The 9,593-nt window shown below is 37.9% G+C and overlaps 1 protein-coding gene across 1 annotated transcript; it reads right to left on the bottom strand.

Annotated features, from left to right (window-relative positions):
- Positions 1 to 711: 711 nt before the first annotated feature.
- On the bottom strand, positions 712 to 3,470 carry LOC117282474. Its single transcript, XM_033752277.1, has 2 exons — positions 2,028 to 3,470; positions 712 to 930 (listed from the first exon to the last, which is right to left on the bottom strand). The coding sequence occupies exons 1-2, from the start codon at positions 2,989 to 2,991 to the stop codon at positions 842 to 844; spliced, it is 1,053 nt and encodes a 350-aa protein (XP_033608168.1). The 5' UTR covers positions 2,992 to 3,470; the 3' UTR covers positions 712 to 841.
- Positions 3,471 to 9,593: the final 6,123 nt, after the last annotated feature.

The following is a 9,593-nucleotide window of genomic DNA, read 5'->3' as shown; positions in this document are numbered from 1 at the left end:
AGGAGCTTCCAAACTTTGCTCTGGGCCCCAAATCGGCCATTTTTAACATCTCATATCTCCGGTGGGGAAGCTCAGAAAATTTTTAAATTCCTAGAAGATAATGCTCTATTCTAGAGTAACTTGGAGTTAAAATTAGAACTTTGATATTCAATTAATGGCGAAGTTCTTATAATGCGAATAAACGCGTTTTCGGCTGAAATGGAGGTTTGCGTTATCTTCCATATCTCGATAACTATTGAAGCTAGGGACTCCAATAAGAAATCAGTTTGTTCCCCATGATATGGACTATAAATCATATTATTACAAGGTTTTACTCAACTCGCTTCCTCTAGGTCTAATTAAGCTCGAAATTTACCTATCGATTTTGGGAAAACCGCTATTTTTGACCTTCAAAAACCAATGGGAGGGGGAAAGTATCAGATCTGAGGTTTCTACCCTTTGTTGTTACCTACATGGGGAATATGATCACGTAGTTTTGAACCCCGTACCTAGTTTCCAAAATTTTCAAGGAGATTTCAAACTTTGCTCTGGGCCCAAAATCGACCATTTTTAACATCTCATATCTCCGGTGGAGAAACTCCGAAAATTTTTAAATTCATAGCAAATAATGCTCTATTCTAGAGTAACTTGGAGATAAAATTAAAACTTTGTTATTCAACTAGTAGCGAAGTTGTGGGCACTTTGACTTTTACAAAAAAATCAATACCTCGATAATTGGCTTACCTGCATCCAATAGTATTAGTTCTTTGTGTACTCCGATGAAAATCGTCCAGTTTGTTTGAAAGTAGTTCAGGAATTGTCCACTACCACGATGTCTTCGAAATCATCGGACTTAGATGTTTTATAACACCTGACCGTGTTTTCCTCCAGAGGGACGACCCGGTGTTTTTCTCTTGTATGGGGCACAGTTTTGCACTTTTGGAACCTGCTTTTTAGAATGATTTCATTTCTTGCAACTTCCTCTGTTGGCACAAAAAAGTAAACTATCCCTGAGATATTTTCTGTGCAGAATTTGTACAGTTCTAGCGGGCACATGATTTGATTAAAATGAGTTCTCTGAAGACTGGCTTTCGTTGCTTGCCTCTTCGTGGTGCCGCCAATACCGTCACAGGCATTCTTCCCGTGCGAGGTGGCAAAGAAGTTCCATTCTGCTTGAAGACCGAAGTCTTCATAGTGATGACATAAATTGGAAAGATTCTTTTTGTTTTTATATTGGCTTCCAGCGCCATCACTGAAATAAATAACTTTCCTGACTGAAGGCACATTTTCTTTTATATCGGCGATAAGATATTTTTGGAACACGTAAACTGTGGCTGTATCGTGCTTTACATGATCACTGATTATACACAAGCTTCGGCATTTTGTTATATTGTCCGCCTTGTAGTAATACACAAATGGGTGAAGTGTAGCCTGTTGATTTACCCAATGGAAACTTTGAATCTCGTCTTGAACGAGAAACGAATAGTTTTCTGCAAAATCTGCAAGAACGAGACACTGTGTTTCGTCCAGGCTTTCCCTCGTTTCTTTCAAATACTGGGACTGAATTTTAGCGACGTAGTGATGTTTTTTCAGTTCTGTCAGTTTTTCAATTAGAGATTCGCAGAATTCACTGTAAGTTTGCATTACAGAAATCATGTTAGCTCTGTCTGTGTTGACCCATTGTTTGTAGACTATTTGATCCGGCATGCTCTCAGATTCGGCTGATAGCAATTCCGTCAGAATTTCTTCTCCAGGGCAGTCTGCGCATTCATTACTCATGCACTTATAACTTTCGATGTCACAAACCATTACACGTAATAAATCCTTGTAGTCCGAATTCAATGTTGCTCCCTCTACCATCAGCTTAACATTTTGGTGATAGCTGCACACACAAACGGTATGAGTCCCCGATGCACCAGCAATGATACACCACTTCGGTCGAAGTGCACAAAATTTGGAGAAACCAATTTTGTGTTCAGGTTGCGTATTCTTAAAGTGAATGTAAAGTTCCATCAAATTGCATAGTATCAGCCGTTTCTGCATATGCTCTTTGATACCTCCCACGTTAACACTCACACAATCCTTTTTTCCAGGGCAGATCCTACTGTTTTCATTGTTTTCATAAAATTCCGTGACAGCCTGAATTGTTTCGTCACGAACTGGATGGCCACGCCTTTTGCCTAAATCCGGAAGGATCCCTTGCGTCTTCTGAAGCGCTCGAGTAATTCTAACCAAGTGCTCAGAAACTTGAAATTCTTGACTTATCTTCTGTCTTGACCACGAAGTTGGCAATAAGCTAATGATTTTAATTTTTTCCTCTTTGTTTGAGATTAAACATTTCTCCTTTAATTTGTTAATCAACAAATCATACTCCTCACTTAATGCAAAGGAAGGTATTTGTTCATCTGAATCAAGACCCATCGAGTCGTCTGAAAATGAACTCGCTAGTTTCCTTCGAAGAGAGTCGGATATTCTTCTACATTTTTTTGATAAAGCAGCGGGTCTTTTCCCAGTATTCATCTTCATAATTTTAGCCACAGGAGAAATATCTAGAGCCGAACATACTGCTTCTAATTCTGCCACATTTTCTTGCATAGGTGCAAACTCGCTCCTTCCAGAACCACTACTGCCCCCACTTACGGTTTCTTTAAGAACAAAAATCTTTGTGTAACAATTAGGACACAAGGATTTACCTGGTACTAGAGCTACCGGAAAATTCTTTTCTTTCTTGAGATGTTCTAATGAAATTTCACGTAAACCTTTCTTAATGGTTCGTTTGTGCACTTTTAGCGGGTCACAACAAATGTTTCCAAACAGGTGATTGTATTTAACAGAATATTTAATCTCATGATGCTTGCATATGGACCTCAAATCGCATTCACCCAATCTTAACTTTAAAACAGTTTGTTTCTCTTCACCCAATTCACTCACAAGCGTTAACTGTTTGTTGACGGCACCATACGTAGTCTTATGGCATTCTTCACGTGTGACAATACCTATAGAACATTCCATTTCAAAAACTTTTTCCTTTCGACTTAGAGAATACCGAGCTCGATACACGTAAAAGATCTACAGTTGCTGAACATACACTGACTTACAGTTCGAGACAGCATTCATGTGAATGCTTCATGCTGCTGAGAAAGCAGCCTAACACTAACATCACGATTACAAAAGTTTGGGTTCAGATGTCAAAACACACAAGGCGCGAAATAAGGGACGTAGATGTAGGTCCATGTTTATAGCCAGAGCTTAGCTCTAAGAACCGAGTGTTGATAACATGTCATTCCGAGCAGTAAGTACAGGCCTGAAAATGATTTTAGTGACAAAATATAGATCTCTCGTCTTTTATACCAAATAAAGAACCGGCAATACCATTGGATGCAGGTAAGCCAATTATCGAGGTATTGATTTTTTCGTAAAATTCAAAGTGCCCACAACATCGCTATTAGTTGAATATCAAAGTTGTAATTCTATCTCCAAGTTACTCTAGAATAGAGCATTATTTGCTATGAATTTCAAAATTTTCGGAGTTTCTCCACCGAAGATATGAGATGTTAAAAATGGTCGATTTTGGGCCCAGAGCAAAGTTTGAAATCTCCTTGAAAATTTTGGAAACTAGGTACGGGGTTCAAAACTACGTGATCATATTCCCCATGTAGGTAACAACAAAGGGTAGAAACCTCAGATCTGATACTTTCCCCCTCCCATTGGTTTTTGAAGGTCAAAAATAGCGGTTTTCCCAAAATCGATAGGTAAATTTCGAGCTTAATTAGACCTAGAGGAAGCGAGTTGAGTAAAACCTTGTAATAATATGATTTATAGTCCATATCATGGGGAACAAACTGATTTCTTATTGGAGTCCCTAGCTTCAATAGTTATCGAGATATGGAAGATAACGCAAACCTCCATTTCAGCCGAAAACGCGTTTATTCGCATTATAAGAACTTCGCCATTAATTGAATATCAAAGTTCTAATTTTAACTCCAAGTTACTCTAGAATAGAGCATTATCTTCTAGGAATTTAAAAATTTTCTGAGCTTCCCCACCGGAGATATGAGATGTTAAAAATGGCCGATTTGGGGCCCAGAGCAAAGTTTGGAAGCTCCTGGAAAATTTTGGAAACTAGGTACGGGATTCAAAACTAAGTGATTATATTCCCCATATAGGTAACAACAAATGGTAGAAATCACAGATCTGATACTTTCCCCCTCCCATTGGTTTTTGAAGGTCAAAAATAGCGTTTTTCCCAAAATCGATAGGTAAGTTTCAAGTTTAATTACACCTACAGAAAGTGAGCTGAGTAAAAACTTGTAATAATATGATTTGTAGTCCATATCATGAGGAACAAATAGCGTTTTTATTGGAGTCTGTAGCTTCAATAGTTATCGAGATATGGAAGATAACGCAAACCTCCATTTCAGCCGAAAACGCGTTTTTTCGCATTATAAAAACGCCTGTACCGAGAGAACTGAGCGGATTAGAATTTTTTTAAAAATTTTTTTGTAGTATGAAAATATGTATAAATAAGTGTACAAAATATAATTTTTTTTAAAAATGGTGAGCGACCTTTCTGGATGATTTCACATGGAATGACCCTTTTATTATTACCAAGGAGGGTGGGGAGGACTGACAGGTTTGCGGATTGGAGGTTCTCATGGTGATAATTGGCAGTTAGGTGGAAGTTCATTGATATACTCACCTCCATCTTCAGGGTCAAAGAGTAAGCCAACCAAGAAGCAGTCAGCTTGCTGGTTTATGTATGGCTTACTATTCTACCCTGAAGATGGAGGTGATAGAGCCCCCTGAAAGTTGATGAACAGCATTACAACCCAGAAAATTGTACTGTTTGCTTGTCAAGTTGCCTGAGTTGCTCCCTGAAGTATGCAAACCTGAGATTCTTTGGCATTTTTCATATCAGGTAAAGACCAGAGGCAGGTTCTTGTGATTATAGCAATGAACCTTAGGGTTTCAAAAAAAAGGTAGAGAATATCTTGGCCAGTTGAGCCACCATTAACTTTCCAGGGACTCTGTGTAAGGAGGTATGGGATTGGACAAAAAAGAACAAAATTTAGTTCATTATTGAATAAAATTATTTTATGGAGTGTACTGTCTCTAATTCTTTGAGGTATTAACCTATAACTGCCCGTCACGGTAACCGAGCGGTCTAAGGCATGTACTGTCTTCGATCGCTTGGAAACCGGGATCGTGGGTTCGAATCCCACTCAGGGCATGGATGTTTAGTTTGTGTGTGTGCGTTTTTCTGTGTTTGTGTACAGGTAGAGGCCTTGCGACGAGCTGATCACCCGCCCAAGGAGTCCTACCGAATGTGTAAGATCTAAAAAAACCGAAGTGAACAGAGAAGTTCATGGAGGTAGGCCTAGGTCCACTGGGGCTGTAGTGTCAAGAAAAAAAAATTAACCTATAACTACATTTCTCATCTCCATAAAATTTGCTTTTTATACTTTGCTGGTTTGTTCTTTGGTGATGAGCATTATGTAACAATTATGCATGTAAGTGGAATCAAATGATGTGGAAGGTAGTATGAGAACTTTTTTTTTTCCTTTGGTGCTACAGCCCCAATTTGGGCCTTGGCCTACCTCTGTGAAAATCTCCATTTCTTTTCAGTTTACTGAATCTTAGACATTCGATAGGACTTCTTGGGCGGGTGATCAGCTCGTTGCAAGGCCTCTGCCTGTCCACAAACACAGAAAAACGCACATAGACACACACACACACACACTAAACATTGATGCCCTGAGTGGGATTCGAACCCACGATCCCGGCTTCCGAGCAAGCGAAGACAGTGCATGCCTTAGACTGCTCGGCTACCGTGACCGGCATGAGGACATTACTTGGAAAAGATATGAAGAAAGGTTTGTGTTAGTGTCGGCAGAGAATTATTGCCACTATAGCCGTAGTTACCATTGCATTGGGTGTGTGCTGTAAAATATCCAATAATATTTTTATACAGGATGATTCATGGAGAGTCTGCCAAATTTTATGGGTTAATTAATGAAGTGACTTAAATTGTATATATACATATATATATAATATTAACATGGGTAATATTTATATTGTTTGGTGAGCAGTGGTGATTTGAAAGTCAGACAAAGACATCAGATGTAAAAGTTTTTAATTAAAAGTTTTCAGTTTAAAATTAAAAAAAGAACAGTATTATTTAATTTACGTACTTACTCACTCACTCATGGAGCTGAGCTCTTCTGGAGGAGCCGCCAGTTCTGCAGCTACTCAAGAATTTTCCAGCATTTTATGGAACCCAAAGGTTCATTACCATGTTCACAAGAGCCCTCCACTGGTCCCTATCCTTTGCCAGATCTATCCAATCCATACCATCCCATCCTATCTCTCTAAGATCCATTCTAATATTGTCCACCCACCTACACCATGGTATTCCCTGTGGTCTCTTTCCTTCTGGCTATTATTTAATTAAGAAACATAATAGGAAACTATTTCAGAGTGTCTTCCCATGACTTGATTTCATATTTGAATATGGCATAATATTGAAGTGGTTGATATCACTGTTCTCAAATGTGTGTCAAAGTTACAGGTGGACACTGAACATTTTTTTGTACCATGCTTCATCATTAAATAACATTTATTTTAGTTTTACATTGAAATAGTTGTGTAATTGTGAAAACTCATGTTTATGGTCTGTTTCTACTACCTTCATAAACTACTAGCAGTGGACTCATATCTTGTAAACTTTCATTTATGCACGTTTTTGCATTAAAGTGATCCTCTATATTAGTGTGTGGAAAGAGATGGTACATTGGTCCTTAAGAACAGTTAATCTTCTCTTTGATGTCATATTAATAATCCTCCCACATGGTAATTATATTGTGACGCGTTACCTTACGTCCGTCGCCGTGCAACAGCTACAATGGAAATTGTTGAGTTCCAACAGCGACAAATTGAATACAAACAGACCATTGCCAAGGAGTGTTCCTGAGGCAACGGGTTGCCGAACACGTGAGTTTGGAATAGGCACTTCCATGGTAATGCAAAGAACGGAGCCATTGCGTAGACAAAGCAGAAACAACGAACGTGTCTCCCCAGAAATGAACTACAGAGAGTTCATTGTGCCCGTTATGTAACAGCAGACAGTAGAAATGAAACAGTGAGGAATGGTGTCTAGTATCCAGTCCACAGAACACCCACATAAGCCGATAACTACAGAGCTAGTTAGATAGAAGACAGAGAGCAAGAAGTCAGTATTGGGATAGCTGTCGCCAAAGACAGTTAAGATCCAACCACAGCCAAGGATAATTGTGTATTAGAATATTGAGTATTGAAGTATTGGGCCAGAAGTCAAGTGGCATTGCAAGTGATAATTGTAAGAGTGAAGGATAAGAAAGATTTGCTAAATCCTAGACTCATGTGAAGTTATTTGTCACATGACAGTATATTGCATTTACCAGCAGACTGATCAGAATGTTTTAGTTCACATGGCAAAAGATAAAAAATTATTTTTTATCTTGTTAATAGAACACCAAATATTCAGTTATGACTTGGAAGCATTTAACATATACATTCAAGAACATTTCTTGTACTTGTACAAAATGGAAGATTTGAGTAATAATGACTTAATTACAGTATTATTTCTTGGGCAGTTTGCAGAACTGTACTGTACTGGACTGGTTCATATAAAATATAAATCTAATAGATGAGTAGTAAATTAGGAGTGCCCAACAGTATATCTCATGTTCCTTTTTTTTTTAAGTAACATAAACAGTTGTCAGTTACTGATATAATTTATGTTAATTTTATGTTATATCCATGACATACTCATATTTTGTTGTTTACAGTTTTGCTGTCATCAGGTTCTTCTGTATAATATAACCAATTGAATATTACCCTGAAGTATTTCTCTTACATTGTTATTGTTTACCTTGCATTCTGCATAAGCCTGTGTAGGATTTTTTAAAAAAATTCCATATGAATCTTAATACAATATTCAAGCAAATTTTAGCACTCAGCACGTAGTTATCTGCCAACCATAATCTTTCATTACATTTCAGCAAACTTTTTCATTGTATTAGTTTCATTATTCTGTTCTTCACCCAACATACAATAATCTGTGAAATACGTTTCATATGACAAAAAGCATTAATGGAAAAGATACAAAATTGAATTTATTGACACCATAGAGTAGGGTTTGTTAGGCCTGTGTTCAGTAATGAAACCTAAATTTTATGATACTTTATGTAGGGCTAGGCAGATTAGAATAATTTGTGTTGGGATTAGGAATTAAATCACAATTTGTTTCCCAAGTTGTCAGTTGTTTTTCTGTATAGTGTAGATAAGGTTTCACACATAATAAAGGCTGTATTCAAGATACTTCATATTGATAAATATTGTGAGTACATTAACCTTCTCATGGTATGGATTTAAATCTACAATATCTGTTCTGAGCTATGATTGTTTTAGTGTACTGTGAAATACAACAACAGTGATGATGCAAACATGTAAGGTTTTATTTACATGAGATTACTATACTTATTATGTATGTGCAGTATATAACATACTGTCACGTGTATGGAGTGACTGTGGACAGGGTTTGGATTGGTAGTTGGATTTATTGAACTCTTTGATACAGCCTGTGAGTACATTTTGCAGTTTACTGTTACATGTGCGCACACACACATTAGTGTCCACAGTCACATCTTCACTGCCATTGCTTGGTAGTGGCTTCCAATGGCAGATGTTCTCCTATCTCTGGGTTCCTGAACTGTCCTCAGCCTCAGCTGCTAGCTTCTAATGACAGCAGCTCACAGTGACTGAACCATAGCAGTTTGATAACTCATTCACTCACTCACCAACCATCTGTTCACTGACTAACTCCTTCTGCTCTCGTCACTAACTTGTCCTGCTTGTAACATCTCAGCATGGACCATATAGAAAACACTATTCCTCTGTTGTAATGCAGTTGTTGCCATGGAAACATGCTTGTTTGTGGAGCTGTTACTTAGCATTGGCTGTTGTATAGTTGCTTATTTCATGGTCATTGCCTAGCAATGGGTCTGTATACCACAATACCAAAGTAACAGATTGTATAATTAATGTATCAGACATTATCAGATTGCATCTGGTTTTCACTTCTTTGAATTTTGTAACAGTAGTTTTTAATAGAGCAAGGTCATCAACCTTGCATTTAGTCCCCAACCTGGAGGATCAGGCCACTGTATTTATGTGCTCCAGTGACGGGATGTCTAGGTTATACCTCCAGGCACTGGGTTCCCTTTTTGTTGCCTTCTAGAACTTGCAGGGCTGCGGTGGAGGTATTCTAACCCACTTACACACAGGGAATCCCATCTCTTTCTCATGCTAAAACACTATAAAACACACACCAGCGCTGAAAATCATACCCAGCATATCTGCTGGGAGTCATACTGTCTGGTGTGTAGCCTAGCCCCTATACCATCTAAGCTGCCCCATCTCCTATGGGTTTACGAGAGACTGAAAATTTAAACACTCAAATTTCATGTCAGAATTAACATCAAATCTTGATTTTAATAAAAATATCTAACATGAATTGAAAAATGACATGCTGTTCATGTTTAATTTTTAAATTTGAAGTGGAATAAAAATCAGTT

The sequence above is a fragment of the Cryptotermes secundus genome, unplaced genomic scaffold (genome assembly GCF_002891405.2).
Source record: "Cryptotermes secundus unplaced genomic scaffold, Csec_1.0 scaffold375, whole genome shotgun sequence".
Taxonomy (NCBI): domain Eukaryota; kingdom Metazoa; phylum Arthropoda; class Insecta; order Blattodea; family Kalotermitidae; genus Cryptotermes; species Cryptotermes secundus.
Note: the sequence above shows the minus strand (reverse complement) of the source record. Positions and strands in the feature narration are given on the sequence as shown.